General features: G+C 38.8%; 1 protein-coding gene across 2 annotated transcripts in view; it reads right to left on the reverse strand.

Annotated features, from left to right (window-relative positions):
- Positions 1–19,503, reverse strand: part of TMEM132D (transmembrane protein 132D) — a 267,632-nt gene that overhangs the window by 96,902 nt on the left and 151,227 nt on the right. For both annotated transcript variants that reach the window (XR_012625670.1, XM_074844388.1), the window contains one exon: positions 1,638–1,821. Coding sequence is in view for 1 of the 2 variants with exons in the window: in XM_074844388.1 (XP_074700489.1) it covers positions 1,638–1,821 (184 nt within the window). In the remaining variant the exon portion in view is untranslated. The remainder of the gene's footprint in view (positions 1–1,637; positions 1,822–19,503) is intronic.

A 19,503-nucleotide genomic window follows, 5' to 3' on the forward strand; every position in this document is an offset into this window, starting at 1 on the left:
ATCTTTTAATGGAAATGAAGAGAGTGAGTTGATTTGTAGCAACTGCCAGGAGAATCTGTCTTTGTTCCTATGAACTATTTTTTGCCACTATATCACTTGCCACTATATCACTTGATACTAAAGCAATCATGGATCATGGGCATGTATGAGAAGAACTAGTGTTTTCTGCAACAATTGGAACCACTAGGAAAGAAATACTTTATCTTCCTATTAAGAGATGTAGTGCTTAGGGATACGGTGTAGTTGGGAACTGTCAGTGCTAGGTTAATGGTTGGACTAAATGATCTTCAAGGTCCTTTCCAACCTAGATGATTCTGTGATTCTAACCCCCTACATCTCAGATTACATGAATCAGATCACCTCTACAGCCTTAACCCTCAGTACTCCACAATTCATGTGACTGCACATCAGGGTCCATCTGCAGACCTGAGAGCCTCTTCTCTTATCAACAAACCAGCAGAGATCACCCACAGTTCAATAGCAAGAACTAGTCCATGGAAACACTCATGCAAAACAAAGGCATTATTTATAAATTCTAATTTGTTAGATGGCCACAATACCAGTTGGGGAGAGCTATTTCAACTGTGATACACACCTTGGTAATGAAAGCATGAACCATTAAAAAAAAAAAAAAGAAATATTTTTTGTGAAATAAAAAATTACAACATCTGAGTAGTTCTGAAGTTGGTAAATAACAATAATAGCCATTCTGTGAGACTGAAAGTGCAGAGAACACCTCCAGCCTTCAATAATGGCATAATTAACTGGCTATCACCAGGCAAACATCCAGGTTACATTTTTTTAAATGCTCTGATTGATTTTTGTTTTTCTTGCAGTGCTAAATAATAATGTGTCAATATTTTCTAATAGCTTGTCTAAGAACAAACATGGGGCACAGCCAGACCTTAGACAAGTACACTTCATCCCTAACGATGAAGAAATGTGAAGGGGAGAGGAGAGGAAACGCACAAGATTTCTGTTTGCACTTGGAATTTGGGTATCTAACAGGCTGTTTTAGGTAAGAACAAGGCTAAAAGATCAGGTATTTTTCAAGCCCTATAGTTTGCACTGTGATGGCGAGGCAACCTGTTTGAATGTATTTACATAGAATAGACAGTTGGTTACATACTGTATTTTGTGTTCCCCGGGTAATTAAAAATTACTCAGAAGTCACACCATGACTTTTATTTCTCTTCTCACTCCCAAATGAATATGCAGTCAGAATTCAAAAACTGAAAAAACCTGTGATTCAGGAAGTCCTTAAACACTAGACCAACTGTAAGAGTACTTGTGATTCAAGTAAGACATATACCACATTGAAGTGAGTATCCAAGTATACCACTTCATGCAACAACACAAGTGAGTTCTGAACACTGGAAATGCTGTGAACTCAGCTTCTGCCTCCAAGAAGTTGGTGTATCGGTCAAAGAGCATGACTGGGCCTTCCATGGGAAGTCGTGGTCTCCCCTCATGTGGCATCACCATTGGATGAAGCAAACTTCAGAAGTTACTATCTGGATCTCAAGATGCTGAAACTTTCTGTCCCCCCACCCCTTTCAGCAGATCATTTGCATCTGTCAGACACTACAGTTGTAAAGCAATATTAAAAACATGCGAAATGTCAGACAATTTCTTACCATAGCCAAAGGGAGAACTCCTACCAGGTCCTTCTGGCTTACGTAGATCTTGGAGATTCCTAGATCAGACGTCGTATCTCCAGGATATTCTACCTGCCACGTGATGAGCTGGGTCCCAGGTAGGTCAGTTAGGTCTTCAATTTCAAAATCAATCTGCATGATTTCAGAGGAAGGACCATCCGCACTGCGAGAAAGAAAGAAAAAGAAAGATTCCATTCATGTGGCTGATAAGCCAGCAATGTAATTGCTTTTATATTAATAAAACATTAGATTAAGGCTCTTCCAAAGAGAGGATTTGGTGGGATGATGGATTTAATAATGAATTAATCATTTGCACTTGTCTTAAGATTTCAGGGTATTTCCCATACATTCAAGTGGCTTAGTAACACTCTGTGACATGGCTCACTAAGTACCACTCCATTTTACAGGTGGAGAAACAAAACCAAATCAAGATAAAGCTAAGGCTAAAGTTACAGCCTAAAAATCCTGACTACGAGGCTCTCCCTTTAACAAGCACAATGTATTTCCTCCCTGTTAAAGCAACACATGAGCAAATCTAAAGAGACTCACTCCTTGAAATGGGAAATGACTACATTAAAAGTATTTTCTGCTTTTTAAAAAGGGAGGCATGGAAGAGAGGTCAAAGCTCAGGATGGGGTCCATGAACCAGGGCAGCAGGGAGCAGAAGACTGGAAAACTTGGAATTAATTTTTGGCCATACTGCTACCTTGCTGTAAATGTCTGTCTGAAGGTCCTTTTGTCCTTTGTTAAACTTTATAGAATTATAACTAATTTAGCTTGTTGTGGGAGAAGAGTAACAAAAAAAATGGATTATTTAATATTGACCAATCTTGCCGGGATCCTTGAGTAAAAAACACTAGAAAAGAACAAGGACTTATTAAATGTGATTCTTCGGGATATTCTTAGCAACATTGAGGTTACTGATACCTTATCAATGCTACTTTGTCTTTACATGCTGTCTTACCTAAGCTTACATGGTTCATATAAGCGAATACCATAAAGCGGAAACGTAAAGAGGGAAAATTGGAAAGGGGCTTGTTGGTGCAATTCCTGCAAAGTTACTGTATAGAAAGCAATGCAGTAAAGTTTCTACTGCATATCTTGGCAAGGCCACCATAGTCCAGTGGCATTTAGAGAGACAAGAAAACACTCAATTTACTGCAAAATTGTTGAGGAATGAAGAATTTCTTAGCAGTGCAGAAATCCAGGGGACATTGAGAATGACAGTGCTTCTACTTCTGAAACACTGAAGGCCGAACAGTTCTTCAGTGTTTGTGTGGCAGGGAAAGGAAAGAGCAGCATTTCTTTCAGCGGAATAATACTCAAGGAGAGAATGAATGGCACAATGCTGAAGTGTCACAAGCCACTTATGTTGGAGAGTGCAGCTAGAAGAAGGAGAAAACTTTTCAGCAACAGACTAGAGAATTCCAGAACATGCTAAAACCCAGCAGGTTTTCCCAGCTGATGTGGAAAAAGAGCTAAAACTAGGCATATTTTTTATGACAACAGCCCCAGTTTGGGATTCTTCCCAAAATACTCAGATATTTTTATCATGCTGGCTAAATCCAATGCTTTATCCAAAGCTAGTGCTTGAAGAGTTTCATCTGATCATTTTTAAGGTTTGGATTTTAATGGATGTATTGAGTCCTTGCTATCCTGGATGGAATTTAAAAGGAGCCTCTGTATTTCCAAAATGGAACACATTGTGTTCAATTTCTCATTTCTTCATGTCAGGAAAAAAAAAAAAAAAGAGCACAATTTCTAAACTAGCACTGAATGCAGTCTTATTTCATGCTGACCTAGGTAGGATCAGAAAGCTGCTTTATACATCTGTGACTATTGAAACTCAGGTTTCAACTCATACCTTAATTGTATGAGCAGGAATGGGCAATGCATTGCCTATAAATACTTGGCAGTGATCCTGTTTTGTACAGTATGTTCTATCACAGTTTAAAGAACTCAATGGATCTTCATACAATGAACCTTGGTTTTGTGATTCTATTCAGGGTGTCTTTCTTTATCATCGCATTGGTGTCTGCTGCTACCACTCACCAGCTTTGCAGAATTGGTGCTGTCACCAGAAATGTGTCCTGCAACAGCAGTGAAGGACTGCTGCACAGGAGCAGACTGTGGGGCAGGAAACCATGGAAAAAACAAGTGCTTGTCAAAAAAGGCAATCAGCTTAATCTTTTCCAGGTATGTTGGAGATTAGGAGAAAAGGAATACAGTGATTAGGACATGGGAAAACAAAGGAGGGAATGAAAGGCAGTGGAAAAGATGGAGAGAGAGAAGTGGAGCATGTTCTTTATATTCTTGAACTACAGCTCCCATATGACACAACTACAGTAATCCCAAAAGAATGGAAGTATTTCTTTTAATTTCTCCTTCAAAGCAGGTATTTTAATGAAGAATTTCTTGCAGCAAAAAATTACCCCGCTTTGCTACCAAATATGATTTTGATAGAAATTATTTGAACTAGTTCCTCTTAGAAATACTAAACACCTCCAAATGACTAGATTACAAAGCACCTTAAAAAAATCAATAAGAATCTCATTACTGCTACTAGAGATGTATAAAGAAAAAATGTGAAAGTATTGCATGACCTATGATCAGACCCAGGCTGTCACCACCAGGTCAGGAACTTCTGTTTAATTACTTTACTCATCACTTACTATGATGATTCTTCTATGTGCAAGTCCCATGGATCTGTGTCCCCAATTTATAGCCTTCCTCCCTCAGCAGTATTTAGCAATTTAAATCCTTCAACAGAGAAGTAAGCCAAAAAGTTACCCTTCAGAAAATACAGTTTAAAAATTTAAATAATTTGGACAAATAGTACTCATTACTGGACTTCAGTCACATAAAAATACTTATGGTTTTTCGTTTAAAGTCAAGGCTGTTTGGTACAGTAGGAATATTTCTATTGGGTATTCAGCCATTGCTACTTGAAATGATGCACTGCCTAATCCTCCTCAAGGGAGGCATACGCTTTATGGTCACTATAATGCAATAACATGTTGGCAGCTTGTCTTTGCTAATGCTAAAATCATTATTGCTATCAAGAGTACAGCAATGGTGTTAGTTACAATGTGGGAGGCTACACAATTAAAGTTTAGGATGGACAAACCCAAAGGTTCACAACAGCAGTCCAAGCTGAGTTGAAGAGTGGTCAAAGTGAAATGGTTTTTGGTGCTATTTAAAGTCAAATCCTTCACATAGGGTTTTGCTGTTTATAGTTGAGAGTTAAACTGTAATGGAGTTCACTGTGGTGCCAATAAACTCTCCTCGTGAACAGAGTCCTGCTGATCTGTGTGCCATGTAGACACATTTTTAAATGGTCACAACCCAATCTGAAGACAACGAAGACAAAAGAAAACTTCATTGGAATGGAGCCATCTGGTCTTTCCTCCTGTCAGCCAGCACAGCACAGGCAGGTTCGTACTGTATTTCTTAATCTGCCTTTTATTTCCTGTCTAATGAATGATCAAGCAGCTCTGACAAATTAAGAACAACGGGAAGCTCTGTCTTGTCTCTAGGGGAGTATTTCCTACCTCCACAGAGCCATTCTGCACCTGCTTCTCCTGACACATCCCTGACTGCGGCAAATTTAAAAAAAAAATAAAAAAATAAAAAAAAAAAATCTCTCTTCTGCTCTTTCAGCCTGGGAGTCCTTTTAAATCCAAGAGGCTGGTATCAAGGCCCTTGGCCAACTGCTAACACCTGTGCCATTATGCCAAGTTACCTTAGAGAAAGAACCAGCCACTCCTCTGGGGATGGTATGCCCTGCAAGACATGGTTTTCAAGAAGAGACCCTGTAAACTCAAGAATAACTACTGGATGTTGGCAGCGTTAGTCAATTCAAGTATCCCACTCCTGTGGTATCAGTTTTGATCTTTATATAATGCTCACAAAACAAAATCCATTCTGAACCTGCTAAAACAACCGGGCATGTAATGTTTCTCATAATACAACGTATAAAGTTTTATCACTGTCTTTAGAAGGCTATAACGGACACAAGGAGCCTAAAGCCATGAATATGCTAAATAAGATGTATCATAGGAATATTAATGAAAGAGCCTTGGGGAGAAGAGAGAAAGAAGGTAATCTTTATTCTTTTCTATCTCCACACAGGTACCTAGGTCTCCAGCACATCTCTTGCAGGGTATCAAAAGAGTCTGTGGCCTGAAACGATGCACAGACCAGGCTAAGAGTTGGAACAGCAGTGCTCAGAAAAGAAAGAAATGTTTCCAGGGATAACTGGAAAAGCTTTCTAGCATGAGAGAAGGGAGACAGAAGCACAATTGACCCCATGAGACCTAAGGGAGTTTGTGAAAACTGTTATCCCCATTTTACAGGAGAGAAAATTAAACTGAAAATGACTTTCCCATAAAAAGAGGGATAAGATGATTTATACACCACAAAGTGGAACAAGGTGGCACTTCAGAAAGTGATTTAAAAATAAGTACAAACCTTTGGGTAAAAGTAAAATAATATGCTATGTTGTCATACCAGATAAAAACACCATACTAGCTATTTTGAGCTCTATCAGTTGGGTTGCAGCAAGCTTTTAAGGCTTGCTGTCATCTGTCCTGCCACTGCACAGAGCCAGCAGCGGCAATATGCGTTAAATATAACTTCTTCCTTGTGTGGTAGGAAATAATATAAACTGATATGAGATGTAGAATAAAAACGTAGCAAAGTGCAGTGAAAACAAAGCACTGCCATTTAGTAACAAAACTCCACAATTTTCTCAATTATTCATTCCGATATAGTGGTGTGGGGTTTTTTTTAAGAAAAAGCTTTTTCTATGGTATTTTCTTCAGAATTTAAACAATTTCACTAAAAGCAGTTTTACAAACCTTTTTTGCCCATCCCTTTTGGAACTGCAAACCATTTGTCCTAATATTATCACTAAAGAGTACTTGTTTCCTAATCAAACATGAGGAAATCAAAGGAAATTCAAAGGACCACTAAATAATCAGCTTTTCTTTTGGTATATTTGCTTTTTGTACCTCCTTCCATTCTGTTTAATTATCTCTCCCCAACCCTAGAGCTCCCCTAGAGCACACAAGCATTACACTTATGCCTCTCTAGGGCAGTATATCCCTAGCAGTGCCAGAGGTCTGTGGACTTTATCCATTTTGCAATGCTATTGAGAGCATGCAAATCAGTAACATACTGCCTTCCCATCTAAATAGATTTTGGGTGGGGAAAAAAAAGAAGAGGGAATTAGAAAAAATTAAGAAAAAAAAAGTCACAGAGAGAAAAAGAAAAATGACCTGTTAAAGAAGGATGTGAGAGATAGCAAAGTAGAAAATGAATCTCTGTGAAATGTAGGTAAAAGAAGAATGATAACACCTAAAAAATCCAGATGAATGGGAAATGGAGCTAGTGTAGACAACAGCTAGAAAAAGAAAACACAGTTTCAAACTTCCTTCTCAGCTGAGTCAGTCTTTCCACTCACATTTGAAGTAGTCAGGAAAGGATCCCGATAATCTAGTTATCTTCATCAAGAAAAGACTGCCTGTCTAGTCATTGCTGAATTCTTAACAAATACCCACAACTCTGGTTTCAGGAAAGACCATAATTTTATTTGTGAGGGTTTTTTTGTTTGTTCTAAGAAGCCTTCACATGAGAGTCAAACTGTTGTGGCAAGGGGACACATTTGCATTCCTCTCCATATTTGCCAGAGAGATAAAGATCACATCTCTTCTGCATAAACAGGTACTTGCAATGCAATAAACCACTTCTGCTTGGCATGTTTGATAGCATCCTAGAAATTACGTGTATAGGATGCGTAAGTAAAAAATGGGGGATCACTGACAAGGAGACCATAGTACTGATGCATGAGGAATAAAAAGCACAGAATGAGAAAGGAACACAATGCATTATGGTAGGCTAATTTATTTGGGCTTTTCTTTGGTGCTCATCACCACACAATAAGTTATTACTTTGGAAATGCTGATAATTTCTTCCAATTCAGCCAGTGGTGATTTAAAAATCCTTCTGCAAGAGATGATGATGGGTGTCTAATCTCTTTTTTATGTGTTTTTTGTGTATTTCATCTTTAAATCCGTCCATCAAAACATGCTACCTTTAGGCTTCCTGTGCACACAAACATGTCTACTTCAGGCAAGATTTGAACTCTTCAATACAATATGGGAAGACAAAGCTGAGAAAAGCATTCCACTACTGATGTGCAGGTCTTCGGAAGCTTTATGTCTCCGGGTTGGGGTTCTTTTACTCATTTCGCATGGACAAAAACCATAAGCTAAAAGCCCTCAATCTTACAGGCAAAGAGACATCCTTTATTTTAATGAATCTGATTGTCTTTTCCTTCTGATTTCTGAGCTAGAGTACAATCAATGAATATTTTCCAGCTTTTTTGGAAAATCTTCTATACAGGATAAAAATTGCAGAATTTCAGTGAATTTATGCCTACAACTAGGATTTAAGGTAAAAATCAAATATTACAAGATTTGACATTAAACATAACAAGTTAACAGCATGATATTGCCTTTCACCAGCAGAGGAGCTGGTTCAGCTCCAGAATGCGAGCTCAACATAGACAGTGCTTGATCCATTCAATAGGTATGAACCTAGCTGGCAAGGCCAGCAGGATTTCCACTCCTCCTTTGCAGTTGAAAATAAAAATGCCTGAGTTTACCCCAAAAGTTTGAATTTTACTAAAACCAAACATTATGGTGCAATACCTGCACCATATGTTGCCAGAGAACTAGTATATACATACTCTACGCAGCAGTCCATGGTACCAATCTAAACTGATAGCAAAAAGGAAGAAATATTTCAGATGGGAAAGTGAGGCATGTGACCTGGGGCTCAGACCTTCCCAAGGTCAGAGATGGTATTCTAAAAAACCAGTATCTGTAGAATCTAGCCCATTGTATTATAGCAAAGATCATTATTCACCACTGATATATCAAGGTAAGGTGATACATACAGCAGTACATTAAAATTTAATTTTAGTCATTGTCATCTTACTATTAAAAATTCAGTGATGGGTAGGCTGAAGAGTAATTTTTCTTCAGGAATCAGTATATGAAGTGAACCAACTAGCAAGAAAAATCACAAAAAAATGACTCTGCTAATCATGTAATAAAGTTATTTTAAAAAACTGATCCATCTCTCTGGAGCATGACATCAGCAGTTCTGGTCAAGAAGTATTTGCTGAATTATTTATTTGCTATTTTCAAATAAGGTATTCACTATACAATTTTCCAGCTGTGGATAGCACAAGTAACTCAGACCATTCAAAAGTGGGTAAAAATTAGCAAACCTTTTAATATAATATAAATTCAAAACATAATTTCCCACCCAGCCAGCATTTCAGCTCAGAACCATGATTCTGAGCATCTCTTGACATAGTAAATCCAGTGATCATTTACCACATTATGCTAAGGGAACGGTAAATCAACATTGACTTTATTACATCCAGTCTAGTAATCACTCAATAAATTATTCAACACAGTAGTCAGTAAACATCAAGTACTTTTGAAGCAGCCCAATCATGAGGCAACAGCAGAAAAAACACAGTTACTATGCAGGTGGGATGGAATTGCAGAGCTAAGAAAACAGTTTTACTGACAATACGAAGTCCAATAAAACACTGCAAATACATTGTCAATCTGGGTTTCTCTACTTGCTGTTTTTTATTGTCCTCAGCATAAAAATAACAACAAATATTATGCAACTCACACATAAATGTGATAAAGCTGCAAAAGAGGAAACCAGGCATACAGTGACAAATGATTGCTATTAATTGGTAAAGTTTCAACAGGATCCATCTAAGGCTCAGACTACACTGTACGAGACAACTGCAGAAAGTGATGATTGTTGTCTTAACTGACAAAAACAAAAAGTAGGAGAAAGATAACATAATAGTAATTTTACATGTAGGAAAACCAAGTATAAAGGTCTCAATTAAATAACACTTCAGTACACGTGGAAGTGATGTGTTGACTCCATATCCTTGGTTTGCCCAGGACTGACAGCGTTATAGGAATTTAACTCTTACATCATGACCCCCCAGACCTAAGCCAGATCAATATCAGTCTTGAGTGTTCCTAAAAAAAACCTTAGATATTTCATTCACATTATGATTTCCCAGACTGTTAACACTGTCACTATCGCTGTCTCCAGAAAATGAAAGAAACCTTTTGCTGAACAGGACAAGTTGCACAAACATAACACTGATCAGCAGGGAAGGAGACCCAGTATTTTCATACTAAAAAATTAGAGGGCCAATGCTGCAAATATTTGTTATTGAGTAATCCCCGCATACTAAATCATGAGATGAAGCACTGTGCTCACTACGCTGCCCTGCAGCAAAATTCATTCCTCATCCTACAAATATTTATCCACCTAAAACCCCTTTTATACATGAACAGCAAATTTATACTTGTACATAAGTATACGTGGAATTAGATTTGCTGAATTTGGGTTAACTCTTTTTTCAGTAATTATTTACCCCTGAAAGGCAACCATATAGATGAAGTGATCTGTATATGTGCTGTACAAGAAAGCTTCCCCTGAGTTCAATAATTTTGTTTAACAAAGGCAACAGTTCCCATGATGACCACACGCAGGCCCAAGGGAAGTCCTTGGCTTACATGTACGTGCCCATGCAGGAGGCACTTGCTGAGTCCGAGACTTAACGCTCTGTTGCCAAACTAGCACAATTACGGTTAGGCAAAATTCAGTTGAACAAAAGTAATCCACACTCTGGTCCTGTGAGATCCACCCCTCTGCAAAAGGGAACACGCAGTATATGTATAAACAGCCTTAATCCTGTCTTCTACAGAGCACCTATCACAGGGTCTACAACTACGTTTTCTAGGCAGTGATCATAGTCCTGGGTAGAAGCAATCAAAGGTGCTATGAGGTGCTGAAGAGTAAAAATCTTACTCTAACTCCACCTGCTATTTCCTTTCACAATTGCATGCTCTTGCTCATCTTCTGAAATACACACCTAATAGATCTCTTATATAAACTTATCATGGCTGCCATTGATAAAGTGCTTATTTTTGTTTTTCTAGCAAATGTAATATATTTAAAAGGTTCAAACAAGGAATCACCAGCCTGAATACAACTGAGAAACTGGTCGAAAAGATACCTCTAGAGTGAGTCTCCCTGAGAAGTGATACTTTACCAGGCTAAGTTACTATTTTTGCATTCACATCAAAGCAGCATTTTGCTGCTTTATGATCCATGCTTCAGGCATCAGCTGCTCTCCTTGATGCCTATCTTGGTCATTTAACTTTGGAATTCAAAATGATTTAAAAATTATCTCCCCTGCCCACTTTTTTTAAATGTAATTGTAGTCTTAAATCCAGAGTGGAAGATCCAGTATCTTGGCACGTAGCTCCATTCATGACTCCAAAGTGAGATCTATAACATACCTTCTTTAGGCCTTGCTTCTTAATGTCCACACTGGTTCAACAAACGCAATTATATATAAAAGCAGCATTACATTTCACAAGACTCAAGGCCTCTTGAATATATTTCAAAATTAGTGGCTTCTCTGGAGAGATCTGCCAAGGCATATCCCATATATGAGATTAGTATTCTCAACTATAGGAACTTCCTCTGCCGTGAACTATTCAGCAAGTATTTCTGCTGAACTCATACATCTTGTAAAAGTACAAAGTTCTTTTCAACTAAAAATAAAATTATGCTTTCTTTACCCAAATGTTCAGTATCTTCCGAGTCTAGAATTAAAAAAGAAATGCTTTCCAGCTTCCTTAATATTAAAATAAAAGCATCTTCCAAAATCTCTTTTCGTTCTTATTTTTAAGCAAGTATATGAAAAGAAACTGAAGAGAAAAGATATACATTGCCCCTCCACCCCCAGCTTTATGAAAGAGCTTTAGGCTGAAACATATTTTTAAATCACAGAATTATAGTGTCATCTTGGTTGGAAGGGACCTCTGAAAGTCATCTGATCTAATGCCTTTCTCAAAGCAGAGCCAATTGCAGTGTTGGATTAAGTTTGAATGGTTTAAATTTTCTCACATGGTTTTCCAAAGAGGCATATTATTTAGAGTCCTTTCTGTGATCTTATGGAAAGCTGGGATAGCCTGCATGCTTAGACCTGTACTTCATACACTAACACCCATGTGTAAGGGACGCAGGCACGCATAAGAACCGAGTCTTCCCTTCTGTCAGCTCTTAAAGATTTGAAACTTGGCCATGACCAAGTAACTAGGAGTCCTCTTGATGTCTGTTAGGCTTCTGTTCTCTTCCACCACAAGTGATTTTACAAACTATTCTGATCAAGTTTAACTGAAAGACAGTGTTAATATGCAAAGATAAGAAAGCTCCTTTCACAAACAAATTCTTATGGTGAAAATAATGGATCTGGAGGCATGCTAAGAAAGGTTATATCAGGAGACTACATTTACTAAAACCTGAAAATTAAATAACACCATGCTCTGCCAGGCTATTTCCGAGACTGTCTGTCCTACAGCAAAACAGTATCTGATCACCAGCACTAAATGGAAAACTGCCACCTCTGCTTTTCATCCATTCACCTTCACAATCCCATTTGCTAGCTGCACAGCACTTGTGAGCTCCAGCACAACCGAGCTGCTTAAAATGCAGCATCTACATCATCAATGTCATTAGTATCTGCTGTATAATAAGGGGAAACAAGAGCCTCATGAAAAAAAGCGTGCAATACAGGGAAGGGTCTGAAGACCTGACTGATAACATAAATATTAAAAGTTTAGTAAGATATAACTATTTTTGAAATTATATGGACATGAAGAAAGCCACGTTGTTCTCTAGCAATTTTTAGCAATTGAAGTAGACTGTAAGTGCATATGCAAATATTAATCTCTGTTTTGTATATTATACATGTTAAAGTTGGCAGTATGGAACAGCTATCTCTGGGCATACCCTGCAGTATGTACATTTGTTTTGCTTTATCAACATATTTCAACCTTGACCTGGTAGGCTAAGAGGTACACTCATTAAATTACTTTGGCTGTAATGATCAAGATACAGTACCCCTTCCCTGCTCCAGCTATGGCAAAGTTTTAGTATCTGAGCAGATGTTTCCTCTCTGTACACCTTGGGAAAATCCGACAGTCATGATGAAATCATACAGACAGGATGATGATACAGGTCTGCAGTTGAGTCCTAGGTCCTGTCAAATCAAATCATAGTTTTTGATGTACTTGTGACATTAAAAATTGTGTGAGTTCAAAAGCTCACAGAACTCATGTTCTCATCAGCATGAACTGTTCCATTAAGTCAATCAGTGTCATCATTTTGGGTCTTATTGCATCCAGTGTTGACACACCTGACTTTTCACCACTTTGAGCCTAAGGCTGAGTTTCACCTGAGCTCAGAAGGATTGGTGAGATATATGGGGCATACGTATGTCCTAGCAATCCTTGGATACTCGCTGAGGAATTACAATGAAGAAAATAGTAAGGGCAAATTATGATTGTGGCTATTTTGCTGCAGAGAATTATCCAACAGAAGTTGTACTGAGACCAGCAAACTATCCTCAGGATAGATAATAGCATAGATAACAGCAGCAATTTGCACTGATTTATGCATGTGAGTACACTCAGTCACCATCCTTTGGTGAGGTCTACCTTTTTCTATCTGACCATCAGCAATCGCTTATCAAGCAATCCTAATCTTATTTATGAAAATGGTCCAGGAGCTGCTAAAGCAAATGCAAAGACCAACTGTCCATATAAAAGCTATGATCACTCATTCTAGATGAAAAATTTCAGGACAGGAAGGAAAACAGAGCTGCATTTATGTGCTGGTCTGGACAGGAAGAGATCTTGGTCCGTATGGATATTTCCCTGGTACTGCAACCACCATATTGTATAATCTCTTCATAAACTTATCAAGCTTCATTTTAAAAGCACTTAAGGATTTTAAATCCCTATTGCCCTGAAAGACTCTTCCAGAACCTGATTATTCTAATGGTTAAAGCAGTCAGAGGAGCCACCCTGGCTGGAACTGAAGCCTTCTATGAGCAACTGGACCATAGCACACTCCAGCCATTGAAATGGATAGTATGGCCAAATTCAGCTCCACTTCCTACAACAAGCTCTCATAGCAAAACATCAAACAACTCCACAGACCTTCTGGAAACATGTAATGGCTGATAATAGCTCCCTCATTCAAAATTATTCCTTATGCGTTTCTGTGCCCTCAAATCACCTCCAGCCAAACAACTGCTTCCCTACCCCCATAGAGCTGTAAACAAAATAATTACTTTTCTGCAGATAAACTTAGGTGGACTTTAAATATTCACTGATCTAAGCAGACAGGCTGAAAAATGGTAGGTTCTTACTACCTTATCTCACTACACTCTTCAGAATGCGACTATAGTTGTTTGCCATTTGCAAAAGTAAAGTACTCTTTCAGTAAAAATAATGAGATCAAACCAATAACTAGAAAACTGGAGGAGAGAGAAATAAATATGGCATGAATTAGGGAAATAGTGAGGAAATGTGCCACTGTGAATAAGAAATATCACCTAACAAGAGTGCAGATCTCATGCCATCAGCTTATGTGATGTACATATCGCATCACATAAGCTTCCTCACAAGCTTTGCCTTCCTGGCAAACTTCCATCTAATGTAATTTGGGTTTTAAAGCCACTTTTATTGACATGTTTGAAGATACTAATCCTGGATCTTAAAAGAAGATTCTGTGGGAAACAACCACCAACTCTGGGGCCTGAGCAGCAGCACAAACTGCATTGCTTCTAATTGTTAGAATCTCAGGACCGTTCTTAGAAATCTTGATAACCGACAGTGGAAAGATGTACATCTAGCCCTTTAAAAAGACATACTGATTTTATTGAACTGGACGCAAGGGAAAAGAGACCCTAATTATTATAATTATGAATTCAGTAATGCTAGTAATCATTAATAGTTTCAACAGGTTCATAAATCATTCATGTAACAGGGAAAAGCAGTAAGTGAAGATCAATTTCTACTCAGAGGCATTACAAAATTTGCCACCCTTATCGAAATTTGTGAATCAGATTTCCTTTCGTGAATAGCAGAGCTTCACAAGAAGATGACAATGAGATCAGAGGTGAAAAAGTTAGGTATCAAAACACAAGTAGGATTTGATTTCATGGCAGACACCTAAATATTAGATTGCTTACATTATTAACTCTTCTTTGTTTTATACTCTTACTGCTATTGCACTATAGTTTCATAGTCCAATTTTGAGTGTTTAATAACTTAATTGAATGTAAACTCTCTTTCTTTGCAAGGCTAACATGAAACCACTGCAGATATACACACTACTCTTCTCTCACTGCAATGGAAAATGACCTCAAGGGTGTACTAGCTGGAACACACAACCATCAAAAAAGGCAGACTTAAAATTTCTCCTCCAAGCAAGCAAGATGGAAAATTCAGATAGGCAACATACTTCAAACCTCATAACTAGCATGATTCTTGGAATATGTGTGGAGAAATCCAACAGGCAGCTGTTATGAGTAATAAAAGCAACCAAATGACACGAAGAATTAAAACAGCGCTGCCAAATTCATCGCTACAGTCTCTGAATATAGACTGTGTGAATACAGGTTTTCCTTTTGCTTTATTCAAGCTGCTTGACTTTAGTTATGCTTTCATTGCACAGTACGATAAGGTACAAATAAGAGCCACAACAGCTGAAGGAAATGGGCAAGTTTGTCTAAAAACGGTATAAGAAATAATCTGCCAGATTTTCAGAGGGCCTGAATGTGCAATACTTGAAGCAACATCAAGAAGAGCAGAAGGTAGGTTAATGATTTTCTGAAAAAAATCAGTTGGTGAGGTTTAAAAGGCAGAAGAAACAGAAAGTGCTAACTTTCCACAAATATTTAAAAGATTTAAAGCGTCAAGGAGAGAAAATTGCTAGAGCAGGTAGGCAGGAGAGTATAATTAGAAACAACAGGAAATATGGACCAAATTCAAAGCAAAAGGACAGTGGAAGTCTCAAAAGGAAATGGCAGACACAATAACTGGAAAGGTTGAAAATTAGATAGGATAAAATGCTTAGAAAGAAGTATTTTTTACAGTGGCACATATGGCTGTAACAAGCCTTTTTCGGTTTTTGCCTAGTTCCTTAATAAAGAAAGGATTATGCAATCAGTGTATCTGTGTGTCTGTCATTCCCTCCAGTAACATTAGACCAATTTCAACAAAGCTAGGCAGAAGGATAGAGGTTAAGAATTATTAAGCTTTTTGGAAGCAGGCAGACAGCAGAAGAGAAGAGACCAAGTGATTAATCCCTCTGTCAGAAAAGATGCAGTACACTCCCTCAGAATCCATGTATGCACTCATTCCTAAGAAGCAAACACATAGAAATCAGGCTTCTATCTTTTGGCTGCTCACTGAAATAGGCCTTAACTTTTATGGATCCCTGATTTTCTTTAAAGTTCCAATTCAGAAGCTGACCCCTGCTCAGCAAACCACTGAAGCAAGCTCTTTCAGTCTTCTGGGACTCAATCTCATTTTATAAGTTAAGCATATGTGTAAGTACTCTGCTAAATAGGAATGAATTTAAATACTCTGCTGAGCTAGGCTCTCATTTATCAGCAAAATCACCAGTTCAACTCAGTAAATTCACCAAATTATAAGTGGAGAGAATTACTCCTGACCCTTGTTCAATGCTGCATGAAAATGACCCCTGTAGGAATACAGAACCCTTGAAACAGGTCTCCCACATAATTAAGAGCATGACCTTACACTTTTGCTCCCAGACATCCTGTCTATAAAAGGAAAGCAGTAAACCAACGCTCATAATGTTATCATGAACAAATGAGTCTTCCTCTCACTATTAAGCTTCTCAGCGTAGAGTACACTTGGTATCTGATGGGTTGCTTACGATCATTAGCACAGCTAATGTAAATTTAAAAGGCAATATGATTATTGTCTGTATCACCGCATCCTAGGGCACACAATGAATAGCAGTAACTCTGAAACTTAAGGAAGGGAAAAGAATCAAATCTTTTTCGTGGTAAAACCATGTAGTAACATGAATGAATCATACTTCTCTTTGACAATTCCAAAAGAAAAAGAGCTACCAAATATGTCTCTGTCTCTTATTTTCATATTTAGTACTCTTACCATTTGCTCACAAAAGAAGCATTGTGTTCTGCAAACTTTGTGGAGATGTAAAACAAGAAGCAACAAATTAGTATCTAATTCTCTGGTGTGCACTTTTCCAATACTAAGGAACAAAATATTCTCAAATATGAAATAGTCAAGGATTGATGCTTAAGTTTTTACATAAATGTGAGAAGTGGGCAGATGAATTGTGTGGAGAAAAGATGAAGTAGAAATAACTTGGAAGCCATTTGTGTAAGAACGGGAAATGAAGAGGATTGAAGCAGTTAGTGGTTCCATAGCAGATATTTCTCCCATAGGTATGAAAAAAGTGACATCTCCATCAGTATTGATGAGTGTAAATTAAAGTGTGCTCCTATTTTCAGAAAGTTCTATGTTGAAAATATGCTGGTCCTTTGCTCTTCTTATCTATCTCACAAAATACAGTCAAATTCATAGCTGATGGAAAGAGAAACTTCCCCTTATCCTATACCACTGCTGAAGTTCCAGGTGAAATTCACTATCAGAACTGGACTGAATTAAGTGGATCCCATGGCAGTGGGTCCTTTCCCAAGCCAGGATACAACAGGAACAGCCAGAGTCACAAAATATTGCTGTTGACATAAAGCACTGTCTCTGTCACTCCTCTGGTGAGTGATCTGAGTGATCAGGTTAGGAAGGCTGAAGCTCTGGTATAATTAAATCTGGCCAGGGATGTCAAGGGCAAGAAAAGCTTCTATAAGTATGTCGGTGATAAAAGGAAGACTAGGGAAAATGTGGGCCCTCTCCAGAAGGAAACGGGAGACCTGGTTACCTGAGACATGAAGAAGGCTGATGTACTCAATGACTTTTTTGCCTCAGTCTTCACTGGCAAGTGCTCCAGGCACACTGCCCAAGATGCAGAAGGCAAAGGCAGGGACTGAGAGAATGAAGAACCACCCACTAGTGGTAGGAGAAGATCAGGTTTGAGACCATCTAAGGAACCTGAAGGTGCACAAGTCCAGGGGACCTGATGAGATGCATCCACAGGACGTGAGGAAACTGGCAGATGAAGTGGCTAAGCCACTATCCAGCATATTTGAGAAGTTGTGGCAGTCCCATGAAGTTCCCGCTGACTGGAAAAGGGGAAACATAAGCTCCATTTTTAAAAAGGAGAAAAAGGAAGACCCAAGGAACTACAGGTCAGTCAGTCTCACCTTTGTGCCCAGCAAGATCATGAAGTGGATCCCCCTGAAAACTATGCTGGGGCACATGGAAAGTTAAGGAGGTGATTGGTGACAGCCAACATGGCTTCACTAAGGGGAAATCATGCCTGACAAATGTGGTGGCCTTCTACGACAGGGTTACAGCACTGGTAGATAAGGGAAGAGCAATTGATGCCATTTATCTGGACCTGTGCAAATCATTTGACGCTGTATTCCATGACATCCTTGCCTCTACATTGGAGACATGGATTTGACAGATGGACCACTTGGTGGATGAGGAATTAGCTCCATAGTCACACTCAAAGAGTTATGGTCAGCAGCTCAATGTCCAAGTGGAGAGCAGTGACGAGTGGCGTTCCTCAGGGGTAGGTGTTGGGAATGGTGCTGTTTAACATCTTTGTTGGTGACATGGACAGTGGGATCGAGTGCACCCTCAGCAAGTTTGCCAACGACACCGAGCTGTGTGGTGTGGTCGACACGCTGGAGGGAAGGGATGGGCCATCCAGAGGGACCTGGACAGGCTGGAGAGGTGGGAACGTGCAAACCTCATGAAGTTCAACAAGGCCAAGGGCAAGGTCCTGCACATGGGTTGGGGCAATCCCAAGCACAAACACAGGCTGGGTGAGGAGTGGATGGAGAGCGGCCCTGAGAAGGACTTGGGGGTAGTAGAAGATGGAAAACTGACTGTGAGCCAGCAATGTGCGCTCACAGCACAGAAAGCCAACTGTACCCTGGGCTGCATCAAGAGAAAGAAGAGTTAGATTTCAAAAACTAAGTTCTTTTCTAGTTAGATTATTCCACTTGATTGCATTCAAATGTGTAATATGTCACAGGGAAAATGGCCTTCTTGTCAGTCTTTAAAATAAAGAAATTAAGTCTGCCATTAGTTTGTTCTAAAGCCCTTCAAATCTGGGGACTGTTTAGGTGGTAATTCTGGTCTTCGCCTACACAGCGGAGTTCCAGAAGATTCAGCAGGGAAAGAAACAATGAAAAATAGAAGCAGTAGCTGATGATGCAGTTTTCTAAATGACCAGAGATCTAAGTTGTCTATTTAAAGAAGAAAAGTTCAGTGGCACATCATTTTATAACTAGATTAAGCTAGTAGCACTAACTTACACTATCAGCTACAGCAGTTCCCCCTAAAACTACAACAGAGAGAATTTTTAGCTGTGCTTCTCATTCCTAGACAATACAAAGTCCCCAGTGCTGTGAATGCAGCTAGCTTTATGAAGATATATATCATTTTGATCTGGCTGAAGCAACCCCAGCAAGGAGTCTGTGCCAATTTGACGTCCTTTCCTTCCTTCAGTTAGCATACATCGCTCATGGAGGCACGCCATAATGCACAGCGACACACACAGAACAGACAGAGCAGAAGAAAGCTTTCAAAGCATTTCAGCTCTTCTTTACGAAACAAATACAGGACACTGAATTCAGTCACAGCACAGTTTCCAATGTTTGACAATACAATCCACTCTCTGCAACTAAAATATTTATCCAGGCACAATTACCATATAAGATTAATATTAAAGTCAAGGG

The sequence above is a fragment of the Strix aluco genome, chromosome 18, assembly GCF_031877795.1.
Source record: "Strix aluco isolate bStrAlu1 chromosome 18, bStrAlu1.hap1, whole genome shotgun sequence".
In the NCBI taxonomy this organism is placed as follows: Eukaryota; Metazoa; Chordata; class Aves; order Strigiformes; family Strigidae; genus Strix; species Strix aluco.